The sequence below is a fragment of the Arvicanthis niloticus genome, chromosome 28 (genome assembly GCF_011762505.2).
Source record: "Arvicanthis niloticus isolate mArvNil1 chromosome 28, mArvNil1.pat.X, whole genome shotgun sequence".
NCBI lineage: Eukaryota > Metazoa > Chordata > Mammalia > Rodentia > Muridae > Arvicanthis > Arvicanthis niloticus.
The window spans coordinates 2982037-3001260 of NC_133436.1; the positions used below are offsets into that span (position 1 = coordinate 2982037).

The window sequence follows — 19224 nt, forward strand, 5'->3', positions numbered from 1 at the left end:
GAGGCTAAACTGGAGAGTTACCGGACTAAGGACATTGGCAGAGGAGATTTCAAGACAGCCTAGTATTGACTGTGTTGTTTAGTTAACAGTGATCACTCTTATGCAGATCTATAAGGAAGGGGAATAAACTAGACGAAAAGAAATTATAAAATGTAGTGTGAGGAGAAAAAGGAGAACCAGGAAATGTAATGGAACTAAGTCAGGTGCTCAAGGAGATAAAAAGTTTAAATAAAATAAAGAAAGAATGAAATAAAGGGAGTGGTGAACTCGGGATAAGACTCCACCCAGCTAAAATCCCAACTTGTGAAAGGCATTAAAGATGAGCTTAGGCAGTGAAAGAAACCATCACCAATAGAAAGCTGGTGTGAATGTAAATGAATGAGGGGGCCAAGTTCTAGCTCTAACAAGCAGAAAAAGTTGGCAGCGACAGCCATGTGGTCCTGGCTTTAGATTTAAGAATACAAAAATAAAGAATTATAGATTCTCCCTTCTAAACTAAGGAAAGCTTCTGAGGCCAGGCATGTTTCATGGGTGTCTCTGCATAGAGGCTCAGAGGCCATTGCAAAAACCTGAGTGTGAAGACCGGATTTTGTTTGAGATTCCAAGATGTTGGAGATGACAGAGTTGTGGGATACTTGCCATGGAAAGCTGTTAACAGGATGTGGAACCAGCCCAAAAGATTGCCTTGAGTCTCAGAAGAGATTTTGATTTGGGGCTTTTTAAACAGTATTGAGACTGTGAAAGGCTCTGGGAACTTCTGAAAGTGGACTGAATGCATTTTTGCATTATGATATGGCTACATGACTATGGGGACCAGGGAGTGGAATGTAATGGTTTGATTATGAATGACCCCAGAGACCTATATAGGTGTGGCATTATTAGAGGCATTGTGCCATTAGGGGTGGGCTTCAAGGTTTCAAAAGCCCATGCCAGCCCCCCACCATCTCTGTCTGTCTCTGTTTCTCTCTCTCTCTCTCTCTCTCTCTCTCTCTCTCTCTCTCTCTCTCTCTCTCTCTCTTTTCCTGCCGCCTGTCAATCATTACATAGTCTTAACCTCAGCTCCTCCTCCAGCACCAAGTCTTTCTGGATGCTGTCATGCTCCCCACCATGATTTTAATGAACTAAAGCTCTGAAACTATAAGCCTGCCCCAATTACATGTTTTCTTTCTTTCTTTCTTTCTTTCTTTCTTTCTTTCTTTCTTTCTTTTTTTTTTTTTTTGAATTGCTGTGGTCATGGCGTCTCTTCACAGGAATAGAACAGTGACTAAGACACCTGTTATCAGATTGACAATAAGAGAAGTGTGGGAACTCAAAACAGCAAGGAAAAGACACTCAGATTCCATCTCGGTTTATTTGCTTCAAAGGCAAGTTCAAACTTCTAAATTGCCCTACACGCTGTTTCTAAAGATACCTTGTATGTTTCCAAGTAGCTCCCTGGCATTTCCAGTGTGTTAAACACTAGCAAGAAAGGGGGGCTGCTCTGAGCCTGCTTGTCTCTGTAGACACAGCCCCAGGGTATGTACAGCCTTCCCATTCGTGATTGGAAAGCACGTAAATCAAAGCCAATGCACAGTGAGGCTGACACTCTTTTTTTGCATTTTCAACTTTAATGAGTAAAGTTATTGCCTCTTAACCTATTTCCTCCCACAATAATCTTGCAAATGAACATGGACACTTTGAGTGTCTGAGGCTGCCAGTGTTTGAGGTGTGTGTTAAATATAGCCTCAACTTCAGGTTAATTGTGGAGTCAACAAAAGGGTACAACAGACAGTGAAGTAGACCAAATGTGTGTCTCATACCTAGGTCCTCAACTCTGACCATTTTCAACTGAATGTCCCCTTACCAACTGAAGGCACTGAGTGTACCAGTTACCAACCCTTCTTGTGGCAGAGTGAGTGAGGACGGCAGGAAGAGTTCACTCTCTCCTTACATGCCTCCTGCCCCCACCTCTGTCCTCAGGTATAAGTAGTTAGGCAGTGTGACATATTAGTAGCAATGCTTCTAAAAGCCACAGAAGAAAACCTTGCAGAGACATTCCAAAATTACTGGTGTTGGGAAGGCAATGACAGATCAGCTGTTAGTTTGCAAAATATGTTATTATTATCAGATCACATCTAAGGTTTCTCTGAATTTCCTGAAAGGGTATTCCATAATTCTCAGCAAGTGCCTGGAGGTTAGAGTTCAGGGATATACTTTGTCAGGGGTTCAGTTAAAAGAACAGGTCTCCAGAGCCCTGTCTGTAAGTGTATATACAAATGAAATTTGCCTGAGAAACCACTTCCCTGTATGTGCTTAACACTTTATCTTTTACAAAAAAAACCTAAAAGGTCTTTTGGGGTCTCCAAAGAGTTTGAGATTTCAGTTATAGATATTGTTCAGTCTAGATTGCTGAAGCCAGATGCCTACTATTGGAGAGGAGAACCCATGATTCAGAGACAGGGGAGCCAGAGAAACTGAGCTGACCACAGTGGCCTGGGCCTATCCCAGCTCGGCCTTGGTCCCAGCTCTTGATGCAGGTCTGCCTGCATCTCCCACAGCGATTTTCAGCATCGCCTCTCACTAGCTCCCCAATCTCCCCAGCCATGACCAATCTGAACTCATCCTCTCACATCTTGAGAATCCCCTCCAGATGTTGCAGACGGATCCTTTCCAGGTTGTTCTGGGACCTAGTACTTCCTGCTTATGACCCAAATTCCTCCACACCAGTCCAGCAAGCCTGTGACCCTGACAGGAACACATCTATGGAGCACTGGAATGAGGTTTAGGCCCTGGCCCAAGCTCCTGACTCATGACTTGTACTGGCTGTAACTTTCCCACCTCATTCATCAAGGCTGGACACCCACTCATCCCATGATCCTGGTGTGTCATTTAATCTATCCATATCTCAGTGTTCTTGTCTGTAAGATGGGTATAATGAGAGTTCCCACTAGAAGGGATATAGTTAGATGCGCCCACTGTTAAGGATGTAGTCCAGAGCACCCACTGACAAGTGTGCAGGTAGAATTATCTAATCCTAAGAACACAGTAAGATGTACCTGGTACTGAGGGTGCAGCTAAGAGAACCCAGTGCCATGAGGTACAGTTAGTTATATATGCTGTTAAGGATGAAGTCTACGGTGCTCACTGCTGAGAATATTGTGTTTTGAATGAGATGACACTCATGATCTCAGGCATTTAAATAATTGGTCCCAGTTAATGGTGCTGTTTGGGAAGAGTAGGGTGGTATGGACTTGCTTCAAGGAAGTATGTCACTGGGGTAGGCATTCAGATTTTTAAAGCCCAGTACCATTCCCAGTTCACTGTCTCTGCTTCTTGTCTGTGGCTTAGTATGTGAGTCTACAGCTTCTCCAGTCACCCTGTCTGCAACAACAGCCCCCCACCCTCCCGCCCCACTGTGGTGGTACCAGAGCTGTGAGCCCAAATAAATCCTCCCTTCTATAAGTTGCTTTGGTCATAGCATTTTATAATGACAACAAACAAACAGCTAACACAAAACTTTGTACCCGGAAGTAGGTTATTTCTGTCAAGAGAAAGAACATGTTGGATCCGGGAGTAATGTGGAAGTCTTTGAAACGTTTGACAGGAAAAGCAACTGAACACTCTGTAAGCAGAACTTTGTGGTCTGTCACAGAAGTTCTGATGGTAACTCTGAGTGCTGTGTGATGTAGACTGTGGAGGTCCCAGCTTAAGGAGTCTCAGAGAGAACAACGGTGGCACCTGGGCTAGAGATCATTCCAGTGAAATTGGTTCAAACAATGTGACTGCTTTCTGACCTTGTACTAAGACCCGGCCTGAGCCTGAATTTAAAAAAAAAAAAAAAAAAAAAGGACTAATTTCCTAGGTTGAGGAGGTTTCCAGACAGCCTAATATTGACTAAGTCCTGTGATTAGTAGCAAGCACTCTTACACAGGTCTATAATGCAAAAAGAGCAAGAGGGACAGAGAGAAACATAAAATGTACAGTTTGTAGAGGAAAAGAGCACCAGGGAATGTAATGTTACAGCTGAGGCTTATGCTAAAAGACTTAAGTAGATTAAATGATGCCTGCTTGTATTAGAACAAAGGAAAGAGATGCCTTCTGGACACCCAACCCAGCTAAGTATCTGATTTGTAAAAGGAAAAGACCTAGGGATTTTCTGCTGACAGAGGAACAACAAAAGTTGCTGCAGATGTAACTCAGGAGGGCTATAGTTCATCCCAAACAGGTAACCAAAGTCACAAGTAACAAGAACCAAGGAACGGATCTTGGATCTTGGATTCCTCCTCTGTGGCTTCAGAGAGCTGCTGAGATCTGGCACTCCACGTCTAGAGAGGCCCTGCACTAAAGCCCCGAGAAACTACTGTATGACACTGTGGAAGTAAAGCCTACGTTTGCACCAGAGACCCAAACATGTTGGTGGCACTAGAGCCATGGGATGTTTTCCAAGAAAGGCTGCACACAGGTAGTGGAACCGGCCTGAGATGTCTCAGCAAGCAGCAAAGCTGGAGGGCCACTTTACATCAGATATGAAGCTAGGGCATTTGGTGTTCCTCCTGCTGGCCTTTGGGCCAATGCATCCTCACTGTGCCCCTGTGCCTTCCTTTTGGAATGGTAATGTATGTTCTGTGTCATGGTAGATATTAGAATTATGTGATTTGCTTTTTGGGGAGGGGGTTATAAGATGTTTTTTTTTTTTTCCCCTGAGTCTCAGAAGGAATCCTGGACTTGGAACTTTTAAATAGTGTTGAGACTGAAATACTATGGGGATTTTTGGAGCTGCACTAAATTCATTTTGCACTGTGATATGGCCAGGAGCCTCTGGGAGTCAGGGGCAGGATGTGGTGGTTTGAATTAAATGTCCCCACAGCCTCAAGTATTTGAATACTTACTCTTCATTTGATGATACTGTTTGAGGAGGCTTAGGAGGTCTGGCCTTGTTGGAGAAAGCATGTCGATGGGGGTAGGCTTTAAGCTTTCTACCATTTCCAGTTCACGATCGCTACTTCCTGCCTATGGTTTAAGATGTAATTTCTTAGTTTGCTGCTTCAACCATCATGCCTGCCTGCCACCACACTTCCCTGCAGTGATAGTGATGGACTCTCCATCACTTTAAAACTGTAAATACAAACAAACCCTTCCTTTACAAGTTGCCCCGGTCATGGTGTTTTATCACAGCAATAGAAAATGTAATTAATACAGGTAGAGTTAGATGCAGGTACTAATAGTGAGAATTAGAATATATATATATATATATATATATGTATATATATTAATGTACACATATAATATACATATATAACATACATAATATATCACAAGTTAATCATTTTGAACAGAATTTTGTGCATACCAAACACAGAAATGTTAACCATTGTTATTCACACTCCCCCATTGTCTAAGTATCTAATTTCAGAAAATATACTGCTATAGCATATGATTTTCAAAGGTAAGTTAGCTTTTAATCATTAAAAATGAGAATAAATATAGTAACAGGCCCAAACTGTGGGGAGCGGAACTCAAGATGGTGCCTGGCTGGGTGCCAGACGCCCCTGGCGTGTTGGTTCACCATTTCAGGAAGCCTGGGTAGCACGTAGGTTAGGCTTTACTGTGCATGCATTTTGCTTGTTCATCGTTACGTAAGATCGGGCCATGTGACGTATATGCTCAGCACCAATTGAGAATGACTTCGTGGCAGGTTCTGATTGGAGAGGACACAGAGATTTAAGGGCTGGGAGCTAGAGCTCGTGGGCTTTTGCGGTACTTCAAGGTTCCTGAATAAACCGTGTTGGGAAGGAGATCCCGTGTCCATTGTCTTCTGTCTGCTGGTTGCTTCAGGAGGCGACACCAAACAGTGCCCACCTTTCTGCTTTGTTTATATACAGAATGGATGTTTCAGCCAGTCGAAGCCAAGAGGCCTTCTTGGAGAAAGGGCGGTTATATAAAGTAAAAGGCAGATGTTCATAACAACAAAGAAACCCAAGGCACTGAGCACTGGGAGGTAGGAGCAAGCATTCTGCTCAGTAGCCAAGCCCACCAGCGTGGTAAACCTCAACTCTGAGAGCCTTGCTTTCCCTGGGAGTCTAGCTCTGTCCTGTAGCAATGAGAAGAGACAAGAAATGAGAACATGCCATACCAAGGTTGCAAAGGGAGTGACTGAGAACTCTTCTGCCACTTACAACACAGAGGACTAAGACTCAAGAGCAGATCCACCACAATGAGCAATGGATTCAGGACAACACAGAATGCTGGCTCAGGCAACAAGATACCCTGGAGTCCCTGTTACCCACATGTTATCCATGAGGACTCAGGGAACCCGTGCTCACGTACTGAATTCCACTTCCTGACTTGTCACAATACCTGTCTCGTCACTTTGAGGTCTTGCCAAGCTTCTCAAGAGTTAGATATTTTGGAAAATGTCACTCTATTGGGAACACAGCATGCAAGAAACTCATTGTGTCCATTTTATTGTAAGTAGAGCAGACTGGATTGGGATGACACCCTCACCAGAGGAAAAACCGTGAAAGGACAATCAAGTAAGGGTGGGAAGAGTGGAAAAAGAAAGAATAAAGCTGCCCCATTGCTATCAGCTACGAAAAAGGGACAGAACCATTAGGTGGCATGTCCAGATGTTAGGTGGTATGTCTGGCATTAGAAGATATGTCCAGGTGTTAGATGGTATATCCAGGCATTAGGTGGTATATCTAGGCGTTAGGTGGTATGTCCAGGCATTAGGTTGTATGTCAAGGTGTTAGGTGGTATGTCAAGGTGTTAGGTGGTATGTCCTGGCATTAGGTGGTATGTTCAGGTGTTAGGTGGTATGTCCAGGCATTAGGTGGTATGTCCAGGTGTTAGGTGGTATGTCCAGGCATTAGGTGGTATGTCCTGGCATTAGGTGGTATGTTCAGGTGTTAGGTAGTATGTCCAGGCTTCCCCTGAGCAGCACCTGCTGAGCTTTTGTCCAGAGGCCACCCTGTCCCCAAAGTGTGTGTGGGTGTGAAGCCCTGTGTCAGCCCCTGGTATCAGTCACCACCTCACTTGCAGACCTTGTGCCATTGGTTCTGTCTCCCACACATGATCAGAACACGATCCTGCATTATTTACAAATGACGGCTCCAGGGCACTTTATAATCACAGCACTCTTCTACAAGGACCACAAATGGTGAGCTAACCCGAGTGAGCCACCCAGAAGTGCTCTTTGTAGGTTGTGGAAATGAGCAAGAGCCTGAAGCCCCCAGTGTGTATGACAGCAAGCTGCATGTCATTCCTCACAGGGAACACCTACTTGTCACCTGCTTGTGACATAAAGCTGAGCTCTACCTACTCTCACAGTTCAAGTCAGCTGCTGCCCAGCACTACATCCTGAAAAAAAAAATACAAAATTGGAGGGAGTTTTGTTGTTGTTGTTGTTGTTGTTGTTGTTGTTGTTGTTGTTGTTGTTGAAGTTTAAAAGTTACTATTTTGGGTTGCATTAACCGTTTAAGCCAGAAAACGTTTAGAGGGAAAGGTTTTTTTTTTTTTTAAGTGACTAAAACATAAAAATAAAAATAGAGGACTAGCTATGTTTTGGCTCCGAGTCCCCATGTTAGTCAGATGTTTTGTCCCTGTGACCTGAGAAATTAACTTTTCAAAGGAAATGGGACTTTCCGCTCTTGGTTCCCAGGGTGCCTCTCTGGTCCCTTGTTGAGGGTAAGGCAGAACACAGCATCCAGGAAAAAAAGAAAGAGATAAAAGGATCCAGGACATGATGTGCTCTTGACAGGCATGTTCCAAGCAGCCTTGTTCCTCCAGCCAGCCCTAATGGTCTCCTCACAGCCTGTTCAGGTGAACTAACTCCACCAACAGGTTAAGGCCTTCAGGATTCAGACCCACTCAGAATCCGCTCAAACTGTGACCTTAACCTTGAGTCTTCGGGAATGTTCAGATTCAAAGAGGAACAATCTGGTTCAGAGCTAGTTCACTCGCCTGTCTTATATTCTCTGCTTCAGATGGCTTGCAACCTCTGCCTCTCTATCCCGCCCTGGGAGCTTATGATAACCTCACTGGTACTTACTAGACTCAACAGCAGCTGGAGCTGGGCAGTGCCCAGCTATAGGACAGCAAGAGATGTGCTCACAGGGTGGGGTGGGGGCGGAGCAGACAGGAACAAAGAAGTGCACACTGGGAAAAGCCTGGGAGGTGAAGAGACAGAGACTGAGTCAGATGGAAACGTGAAGGGATGGAAGGAAGAAGAGAAAACAGAGGAGGAAGGGAAAGAATCCTTTGGGGGAGGGGCACTTCTAGAATCATATCAGCTAGGCAGCATAGAGTATGTATGTCTGGTACATTTCAAAGAAAACAAAAAGAAAAGGGGGCAGGGACCTATAGAAATGCCAGAATAGTGACATAAATTTGAGTGAGGGCATTAGTGTTTTTTTTTTTTTTAATTTTCTTATGGTTTTTTGGATAAAAAATATAAATGGATTTTGAGTCAGATGCAAGTGAACTGTCAGTAAGAATATCCATGACTGGATCTCATCAGGGTGTCTGGTTAGAATGTATCAAGAATGTAACAAGACCAATGGTCCCAATGAGCACGCTGCTGAGAATACACAGAGCAGAGCCGAGTAGGTGGCTCAGCGGCCGGGGTGTAAGGAAAAGGGAAGAATGTGTCTAGTAAGAGTATCTATGAGGAAGTATTTGACAAAAAGATATCCAAGGAGAATGCATTCAAGGGACTGGAGAGATAGCTCAGGTTAAGGGGAAGTACTGGCCCCCAGAGGACCATTCCAGTACTTCAGCACCCAGCCGGCTCAAAATTGTTTGTAACTCTGGCCACTACAGGCACCTCTGCCTCCTGCCTCCTGCCTCCTGCCTCCTGCCTCCTGCCTCCTGCCTCCTGCCTCCTGCCTCCTGCCTCCTGCCTCCTGCCTCCTGCCTCCTGCCTCCTGCCTCCTGCCTCCTGCCTCCTGCCTCCTGCCTCCTGCCTCCTGCCTCCTGCCTCCTGCCTCCTGCCTCCTGCCTCCTGCCTCCTCCCTTCTCCCTCCTCCCTCCTCCTTCCTCCCTCATCCCTCTTGACTCCTCTCTCCTCCCTCCTGTCTCCGCCTCTCTCCCTCTTCTCTTCTCTTCTCTCTCTCCCTCCCTCTTCCCCGCTTCCTCTCCCTCTCTGTAACTGTATGTCTAATAAGGGTGTGTTTCAAAGGAAATAAAGCCAGTAGTTCACCTTCCCAAAGGACTCTCATAAAGCGCATTTGAACACTTGCTGCAGAGCTGGACACAGAATCGTGATTTGCTGTGGCTAGTTTTCTTTTAGTATAGATTAAAAATCATTTTTTTTAAAATGTCACATTTTAGAGCTTCATTGTGAAAAGTACAGATACAATATTAATTTAGCAAACAAAATAACTCCAGTCATTGCTTTAAAATTAATGGAGTAATTAAGTTTGCAACAGAAACAAATCAGGAACCCCAAAATATGCCTTCTCTCCTGTTCCTTCCCCCAGCTTGGCTTGTTTTAAAGCCAAACTTCTACCCCTATCTGATATCTGGGTGGTAACACTGAGTGTAACACAAATGTCCCAGACTTCTAAATAAAGTTATTAGAAACATTGAATACAGTGTCTCTGCTTTTTAGTTCCCTCACTTGGGACTTTGTACTTTGAGTTAAGTGTCTGAGGCTGGAAATATGGGGCACAGTAAGAGCATAGGATCTATCTCTGTAGATGTAAGATGGGGACCAGGCCATGGTGGGAACCCCAGCCCCTCTGAAAGACAGCTCGTGCCCTTGCGCTCCCTCCTGTGGCGGACTTGGGAAACATCAGAAGCACCTTCCAAAGGGAGGAGGGGTAGCTTGGTACTGCCCAGAGATTGCACCTGGATGTCTCTCTGGGAGGGTGGAAAGGTGGGAGAGAAGCCAAGAGTACAGAAAGGGAATTCACAGCTCCACCTGGATTATGTCTATGAATAGAAAGATCTGTCTTTGGCAACTCTACCCAAAAGATAAACCTTTTAAGGGTGAGACACTGATTGGCACAGCACCTATCTGTGCATCCGCTCAAGAAAGAACTTGAGCGTGTGTGTTCAGGTCACAGGTATTGCTCATTTCCCTTACCCTCAGGGCGTTTCCAAACTCCAAACTTCACACAACCAGGACATATATTTATATCTGCTAAGGAGAGGGTGAGGGAAAATGAGATATTATCTGGAAAAGCTCAGAAAGCTGAGAGAACAGTACAGAGAGAAAAGACAGTTTGTTATTAGTATAGGCATCTCGATTCCATGTACAAAAGGCCACGGGCTGTCCCTCAGAAGGGGAATGGGCGTAAGATGTGTGTCCAGGAAAGGAACTGTCCGCACGAGGAGGGCTGGAATCTCAATGCACACCTGTGAACAGCCTCAGCTGAGCACACAGCCTCACCTATGGTGTGAGTCCCCTACCTAGTGGCCTAGTGCGACTCGGAGATCCAATTTAGCATTTCATAAATGACCATAGTTAAATCATGGGAAGGCTGGAGGCTACGATTTTCCAAGTCTCCTGAGGCTTTATCCAGGCACATTAACTAAGCAGCAAATGAAAACCATACAAGCCTCACCGGGTAGCATGATCCTGGACAAGCAAACTAAGGAAGCCCCTCTGCATGAAGAACCAGGAGCACACTACATAGGCATCATTCAAAGGGAATTTCCAACCTGACATAAGGCATCCCAGGACAAACGCCAGTGATCACCAACGATAAAGTATTTCTGTGACAGAAAGGTTTACAAACAAATACACAGCTAAGGGTGACTGGTTAGAATCTCAGAAAGTCATTAGGGATATTAGGCAGCCACCAATATACGTCATAGTTTAAGGCTGTGTTTATGACAGTGAATTTTGACACACTTGTCTGGTATGGATGGTCACATGTTTTAGATGTCCAGTAACCCCTCTGCGGGGGAGCTGCTGGGGAAAACGGTAAAGGTCAGTCCTACACAAGCACTGAGAACCACAGTGTCAGCTCTGGTTCAGCTCCTCATGTAACCCACACAAACCCATCTACCTGTGAAAACAGACACTGGGCCTGAGGAGACAGACCCAGGGACAAAGAAGGTGGCCCTGTAGAGTCCTACCGTCTCTCCTTTCAACCCTGGGATGCACAAACAGTCCTCAAAGAAGAAGAAATAGTGACAGTTCTTATTGATTGACAAGCGGGCAAAGTTTTGACATGACAGAATCTGTACCTGCACTGAAATCAAAGTCCCTGTAGCACTCCTGCAGGCAGCTCGGATACGTGTCCAGAAAGGGCACCTCGCCATGTATTTAATCCACAATGTGAGAAAGAGAAAGCGGGCAGGGTTCAGGGTCTCACCCTGTCTCAATGTGTAAAATGTCCTGTGCACTCACTCACTTCCAGGAGCAACAGGTCTGGCCAGCACTGTCCCAGAAAAGGCCTGTGATCTATATATCTGATATCTGGTTTCCTTCAATAGTATCTTCTTTTGTTCCCTCCTTTCTCATCCTGCTTCCTCTCTTTGTCCCATTCCTCCTCTCCCCCTTCCTCCTCTCTTTCTCCCCCCCTCTCTGTCTCCCTTTTCCTCCCCCCTCTGTCCCCCTCTTTCTACCTCTCTCCTTTGTTTCTCTCTCCCTCTGTCTCTCCCCCTCCCTCTTTCCACCCTCTGTCTCTCTCCCTCTGTCTCTCCTTCTCTCTCCCTCTGTTTCCTCCCTCTCTCTCCACCTCTATCCCTCTCTCTGCCCCTCTCCCCTTCTCCTTTCTCTCCCTCTCTCCCTCTCTCCCTCTCTCCCTCTCTCCCTCTCTCCCTCTCTCCCTCTCTCCCTCTCTCTCTATCTCTGTCTCCTCCCCCTCTCTCCCTCTCCCCTCCTTCTCCTTTTCTTTCTCCCCTCTTCACACAACTTTTAAGAAATGAGTAGTTTGTGCCCTGGAGTGCATTGTCTCTTCAGAGGCAGGACAAATGGCAGAGCCACTGCTCCAGCCAGACAACAGGAATACCCTCTGCCTGTTCCCTTCCCCTCGAGGACTGTAGCAGCCACCTGGAAGTAGACTCATTGCCATGCTTGGGTGGACTCTTCTTTGACACAGAGTATGATGGACAGTCCAACATGCATTTCACACTCTCATAAAGTTCAGGAAACCACACAGACAGCTTCAGGGAGCAGCTTCCACACACAGGAAGTGTCATTGCCTGGAACCCCAAACCATAAACAGATGATAAACTCCAAAATACTTCTCCTCTTCCCCCTCCCCCATCATGCCAACACTGTAAAGAAGAAGAACACTAAGGTCTCTTCCCCAAAGTGTGTGTGTGTGTGTGTGTGTGTGTGTGTGTGTGTGTGTGTGTTTTCTCACACAGGTACACATACATGTATGCATGTTTGTATGTGCAGATGCACATGTGGGGGGGTGAGTACACACATTTATGTGTACAGATAAAGGTCAAGGGACAACCTTGAATGTTGTTCATCAGGTGCCATTCATTTTTGTATATCTGTGACATTGGCCTGGAGCTTGCCAAGCTGACAGGCTAACAAGTCCCAGGGATCAGACTGTCTCTGTCTCTCCCTCACTGAGATTCCAAGTGCCTGCTAACATACCCAGATTTCTAAGAACAAGAGTTCTGAGAATCTAACCCAGGCTCTCCACACTTACAAGGCAAACACTTTACCAAATGAGCCATCTTCCCAGCCCTTAAAAGTCAGATTTTAATATGTTTAATTGTGCCTAGGAAAAACGTAAACTGTTCCACATCCTCTGTTGAATGAAGTAACCGATAACCAAACTAAGATGGACACTAGAACATTTTTAGTTAATTTCATCTAGAATTATTTCCAAATTATGAGCACAGGTAGAATTCCCTTCATTATTATAAAATCTTTATTTATTTGTTTGTTTGGTTGGTTGGTTGGTTGGTTGGCTGGTTGGCTTTTTAGAGATAGGGATTCTCTGTGTAGTCCTGGCTGCCCTAAACTCACTCTGTAGACCAGGCTGGTCTTCAACTCAGAAATCCGCCTGCCTCTGTCTCCCAAGTGCTGGAATTAAAGGTGTGCGCCACCACCACCTGAATGGTGAAATCTCTATTTTATATAAAAATGTTTATTAGTTGAGATGACTATATCCTGTGAAGTCTTTTTACTTTTACTTGATTTCTAATGTAATGAAAGATGCTCTCGTGGGTGCGTGAAGGTGAGACATGTCTGTGCTGGGGGCTCTGCACAGTTAAGATTGGTATGATGTTCTTAATGTTGTAAGAACCATCTGGTCCATGTGAGTGGATGAAACCCATGGGAAGGGATAGGAGTCTTACGTGGGACCCTCAGAGACCAAGACAAAAGCAAGACCCCCACAAGGCAAAGGCAAGCCCAGGCTGGATGTGGCCAAAGAGATCAAAAGAAGGATTGGGTGTGGAAGCTTGAACAGTGGGGCTGGGGGTTTAGTCACGTAGTGTACCCATAGCAACATGTAGAATTGGAGCACAATAAAGTAATGAAGTTGGGAAAGACTCAGAAATATTTTTCTACTAAACACAGAGACACTCTTCTTACCTCAGGCATCCATAGCCCTGGTGCCCTAGAGTTAAAGGATACCCTAGGAGTGAGGACCACTTAGCCACTAACCCAGCAACACACACTCCCATTGTTGCTCAGAGTGTGGCCAACACATCTGCTAGGGTTTTGTTTTTTTTTGTTTTTTTTTGTTTTTTTTTTTTTTTTCTCCTCATGAAGACATAAAAGCTAGCAGGTGTGTACACACCTGTGGGATAGATGGGCGTGGTCGGCATAGTCCTCCTGGAGCCCACAGGAGGGCTTCTGGGTTCAGCTCAGAGAGAGCACCCTAAAGCTTGGGGCCAAGTTCGTTGCTCCTTCAGGACCTACCCCTCATGCTCATCAACTGATTACTGGTTTATCTGCACAAATGCTGGGGTCTCGGCCTGGAGACATCTGCCTTCTTTTCTGGTCCTTCGTGACAGTATATGAGCCGAGCAGAGCAAGCAATGTCCTAGAGTATCTGGCAATTGTCTTAAACTAAAAAAAGCAGCTCAGCTCTGATGAGTACCCATCTGGAACTCAGAGTGGATTCCTTGTTCCTAGTGACTTGGTTATTAGATCTAAAAAATAAGACACCCAAATCTGCAGGGGCAACTTTTATGTCCCAGTTGTATTTTCGGTTGTTGCAAACAAACTTATGGACTTGTTCCCCAAGCAGTGACTATAGTCCACAATTCCAGGACAGGCGCAGGGTGGCCCTAGTAGAAAAGCACTCACTAGACTGTCCTCCACTCCACCAGCCCTCAGAGTCCCCCCTGGGTTAGAGGTCACTTCTCTAACGTGAGAAAGAGAATCTTTCCTGTCAGTGCCAGGTTCTGGGAGTGAGAAGAGCTTGGTGTCCCATCCTTCTGAGAGGCTCCCAGCACCACAGGCTACAGTGCAGCGACACAGGGAAGAGACTGAAGTACAAAGATGAGAACTCCCTTCAGTGAGTGCCAGGAGGGAAAGGTAACAGATTGACTACAGGCCCTTGAGAGGAGAAGCAAAGGGCCCTAAGAGTAACTTAGACCAAGCAAAAGAAAGAAATGATGTTATCAGAGAGGGAGGGAGAAGTAGATGGATGGATGGATGGATGGATGGATGGATGGATGGATGGATGGATAGAGAGATGGATGGATGGGGAGATAGATGTAGAGATAGATAGATAGATAGATAGATAGATAGATAGATAGATAGATAGATCATAGATACATAGATACATAGATACATAGAAGATAGATACATAGATAGATACATACATACATACATACATACATACATACATAGATGATGGGTGGGTGGGTGGATGGATGAATGGATAGAGATTGTGTGTGCACGTACGCTATACCAGTTTTACTGTAAGCCATACTGTGTTCAACACAATAAAAATATGAATATACTTGTGCTTCATCAAAATGAAGTCATCCTGTGTCTTTATTGGTGTTGAAAATCTAGTTAATTTGGCCAGATTTTATAGTATAAGATTCCCACTTATAATTCCTTTTTAAATCTAAAATACAATTGTGAGTTGACGTTTTTACATCATGTTCTTTATTTGCATTGAATTACAACCTTTGCCTTTTGATTTTCAGCCTAGAACTATGAAACCACAACAGACTGTATCCACTGTTCTCACTTGGAGTAATTTGGTTTTAATCCATGTGAAATTAGAGTTCAAAGCCACGATAACTCATATTCTGAGCCTTTTCCTCATATGGGATACAGTTGAATATTTCATATGTGTATGGATATAAAGTCTGAAGACACACAATTAGTGGCAGGACCCTGCCCTCACATTCATCCCCTGTAAATGAACTCATTCACAAAGAGAAATTCTCTCTTCAATTTTCTTTACCTTCAAAGCACTAATGGAATTTTCTCATTGTAAGCTTGTGTTTTTTTATATGAAATCCTGTGTCTTTTAATATAATTTTTAACCTGTAAACATTACTTTACACCTCCAATCTCACAAGCCACAGCCAGTCTTTATGGCCTCCACATCCTATCATCCTGGCTGGTCCAAAGATGCATTGGGGATACAAGATCCCTTAACTCCCTGAGCCATGGTAACCAACAGGCAACCAGGTGTCTTAGTCAGGCTTAAAGTTATTCATGGCCTTCATTTCAAATTAGAACTAAATGTTTGGGTTTAGAGATCATATTAATGAGCTTTTAGTAGGAGCCATCTTTAGTTCCCTCCTCCTTCCCTAGCTTTAGAGACTGTCTTCACAGAGCCTCAGACATACTCAAAATGTGTTTCCAGAAGAGGAAGGAAAATGTGATCACTGTTGATTCTTCAGACTAAGGGATGTGGTATCACAGCAGCATGGTCCAGCAGCATGGTCCATAAACTCCACTCCACCACCACTCAAGCGCAGGAGGACACAGGACAATTAACATGTCATGTCATGGACTGATGGCAATCAATGATGTTCTTCTGAATCCACATGCGCAAACTGCTGTCTTCCCTTCAAAGACCCAAGCTGAAGATCACAAAGCACACAGCAGAATGCCCGCATCTCCTCACCTCACTCCACTCACTGGAATGAATGCCAACATCTGTGCACAACCAGGCCACGCAAAGGGTGGAAAAATCCAGAGGCTGGCTCTGTCCATGTGCACTTCCTCCCCAAGAGGTGAATCAGTTTACCCATTTCTAGAAGAAATGGGCAGGACAAAGGGAAGCAAAGAACGTGCTCTTCCCATCTGCCTGGACAGCCCATGTGATTGATCTCATCGAAACCAGGCATGGAATCTGCTCCAATATCCAAACACCACTTAATGACACAACAGTATAAGAGCTGGTAGCTGTGTTTTCTAAACTCCCAGACCAACAGCATAATCTGGATTGGAGAATGAGTACAGCCTGGGTGCATCAGACTTTAGCTTTAACCCTCAGGACATGCTCAGTGGTCTTCTTCCCCATTCTATAGATAAGACCAAAGAAGTTCAATCACTTGAATAAAATCATACACCCATCAAGAAGGGACCTGGCCCCCAACACATCCCCACGAACTGAGTCCCACACACCCTTGCAGACTGAAAATTCCACACACTGCCATGGACTATGAATCCTGTGGACTCCTGTGGACTGAAAGTCCCATGTGTTTCCATGAATTGAATTCCAAAGACCCTTAAGAACTGAGTCCCGTGCACTCCTGCAGACTAACACTTCAGTCATTTACTAGAGGCAGAATAGAAACCTTGTATATAGGAGACCATTCTCTCGGTTAATCTTCAGTAACCCAAAGACTTCTCCAACAAACAGAAGGTAACTTGAAAAAAGTTTAGCACCACAGAAAAAATCCAGAACATCTAACATTTTCCAGTGACTGGCCACACAAACTTCAATGATATCTTAAGTACTTTCTATTGCAACCACAGTCTTCATTTTCTAGGTTGAAAGGGAGGGGAGAAGAACTGTGACAAATAGTTTATAGCTTTAAATGTTTCTCCCAGATGCAAAAGACGCAGCATTTTATGTGTTAATGTGATTTTAAGACAGGGTGTTCTTGGGGAGTGCGGTAAATGGGGCACTTCCTGTATGGTGTAAGACCAACTCGCAGCTCCAGTAAAGGGACCCCACAAGCAGCTGGCACCCATGGAGCCTAGGAAACCCTTGCAACAGTGTAAAAAGACAAAGAGGGAAAGTAGGAAAGCAAGACATTTCCAGAAGGAGTAGGGCAAGAAGAGAAGAAAATCTGTCCTGATTACCAATCGAGAGAGAGAGAGAGAGAGAGAGAGAGAGAGAGAGAGAGAAGACAAGTCTATTTGGCACTTTCAGAAAATGTGTGGTAACTACAGAAGTCTGCTGCTTAGAGCTCAGATACACGGTGCTAAGACCTTTTGAGAACTGGCCTGTTTCCCAGTGGACTTTTTTGATTTACTGGAAGTGTGTGAACCAGCTCTGTACATACGTGAGCATCTGTACACACGTTCATATGCAAATACATGCATGTAGTTCCTTCGGGCTCCTTGGGGTAGGGCAAGACTGAGGGAGAGAAAACCCCCTCCAGTTTTCAGCTATGGTTCTAATCTATCAGTCACTCGTGAGACACAAGGCAGGGCTCTAGGACTGCCCCAGAAGAATTTTAGGTATGAACAACGAACTCACTCAATCTTCTCCCTTCAAGCTGCTGAAAAACAGGGAGAGGGAAAGAAAAAGCAACAGGCTGGCCAGCTTGCTTCACTTCTGCAAAGAACCTCAGCTGTGGGCTAGCCCTGGTTTTCCATAGGTTAAGCACCCTCCCTAGGACACCTACCACTCCAACACTCCTCTCCACAGGGGCCGGCTCACCACCTTGGTATTTTCTTAAGCACTTGTTCAAAAACACGTTTAAGTGGAAAGCTTTCGTTTCTGCAGATTGCATTAATTATGGGCTCCCTAGCGCGCGGGCCACATAAGGGCTGCCCGCGGGGCTCTGCAGACACCAGCCTGCAGGAGTGGCCGCGGTTGTGTTGGCCCGAGGTGGACGCGCTCAGCCCCCATCCACAGCGCGGCTTCTGGCACCTCACCTCGCGTTTTGGCGTAGCCAGTACTGCAACTAAGAGAGACAAACTTAGAGCGGTCAACCACAGTGCCACACGCTCTCGGGAGCGCGCCCTGGAGCACACAGCATCCTGCCCCTGAGGAGAAGACCCACGAGACCAGAGACATTCCTCTGTGCCTCTTGTGCCCCAGATTGTTCCTCCTCCATGAGATTTTTAACAAAAGAAAAGCGAACTTTAATTCAATGTCATGTCTGCCGCTTCTTCGTCTCAATTAAGGGTACTCTGAGATGCTCTGCCACAAGTGGAACACAAGGGTTTCGACCCTTTTTCCCCAAAAAAGGGCATGGGGGGACAAGGGGTCCTCGTGGCGCTGGAGCTGAAGATTGCCCGCTTCTTAACTTTAGTCTGGGTCGCGGTGTTGACAAGGTGGGCACCCAGTCCCTGTGAGTTCACCCTGAAACAGTCGAGGCGCATAAATGGCCCTGATCCTTGTTCCTGTGCCATCTCTTCACACCCAAAGTGGGGGACTCCGGGTACTCCCGCAAGCTAACTCCCTTCTAGCCTGGATTGGTAGGACCAGCAGTCCTTCACAGATAAAGTAGCTATCTACCCTGGACACGCATGCCTTGGGACTCTCCCGGACCCACCTGTTGGAGATCGCCGGGCCACCTGCTCCCGGGAGCCTTGTCTCAGAGGGCATAGTGGGTTCTCAGCGGGGGACAACAGAGAAAAGCGGGAGGGCGTCCCGTGACTTACCGTGAGCGCTGAGAACTTCTGCGCGGGCACCGGCGGCAGCAACGCAGCGAGCAGCGGCAGCCAGCACAGCTGTGGCGGCAGCATGGTGACGCTGGAGGGGACCAAGAGAGGCAGACACCCCACGCGCTACGCCCTGGCACTCGGCGAAGATCCGGAGTGCAAACGCGCAGACAAACGGACTAGAACTGCTCCGCGGTCCTACGGCCGCTGGTGGAGACCGCACGGCCCCTCCGTGCGCTCCGGCCGGCGCTCCTCGAACTCCTTTGGCTGCCCCTGCTGCTGTCAAATAGCCCTAGTTTCCCGGATCCTCCCCTCCCGCCCTCTCCGCCCTCCCGCCCGCAGATCTCCTCCCTCCGCCCCACCTCTCTCGGCCACCGCGCCCGCGCAGGGGCCGCCCGGCGCGCAGGGCTGTGAAGGAGACAACGAAGGCTACCAGGACCAGGCAAACGTGTGTTGGTGCTGTTTGCATGCCTCCTTCGAACAAATGCAAGGGCACACCTTAC

The 19224-nt window shown here is 46.1% G+C and overlaps 1 protein-coding gene across 2 annotated transcripts in view; it reads right to left on the minus strand.

The window, feature by feature from the left end:
• Smoc2 (SPARC related modular calcium binding 2) overlaps positions 1-19000 on the minus strand; it is a 129959-nt gene extending 110959 nt beyond the window's left edge. The window contains exon 1 of one of the 2 annotated variants that reach the window (XM_076926572.1): positions 18722-19000. In XM_076926572.1, coding sequence (XP_076782687.1) covers positions 18722-18805 — 84 coding nt within the window. In that variant the 5' untranslated portion in view covers positions 18806-19000. The remainder of the gene's footprint in view (positions 1-18721) is intronic. The other variant, XM_076926573.1, reaches the window with a different exon arrangement.
• Positions 19001-19224: the final 224 nt, after the last annotated feature.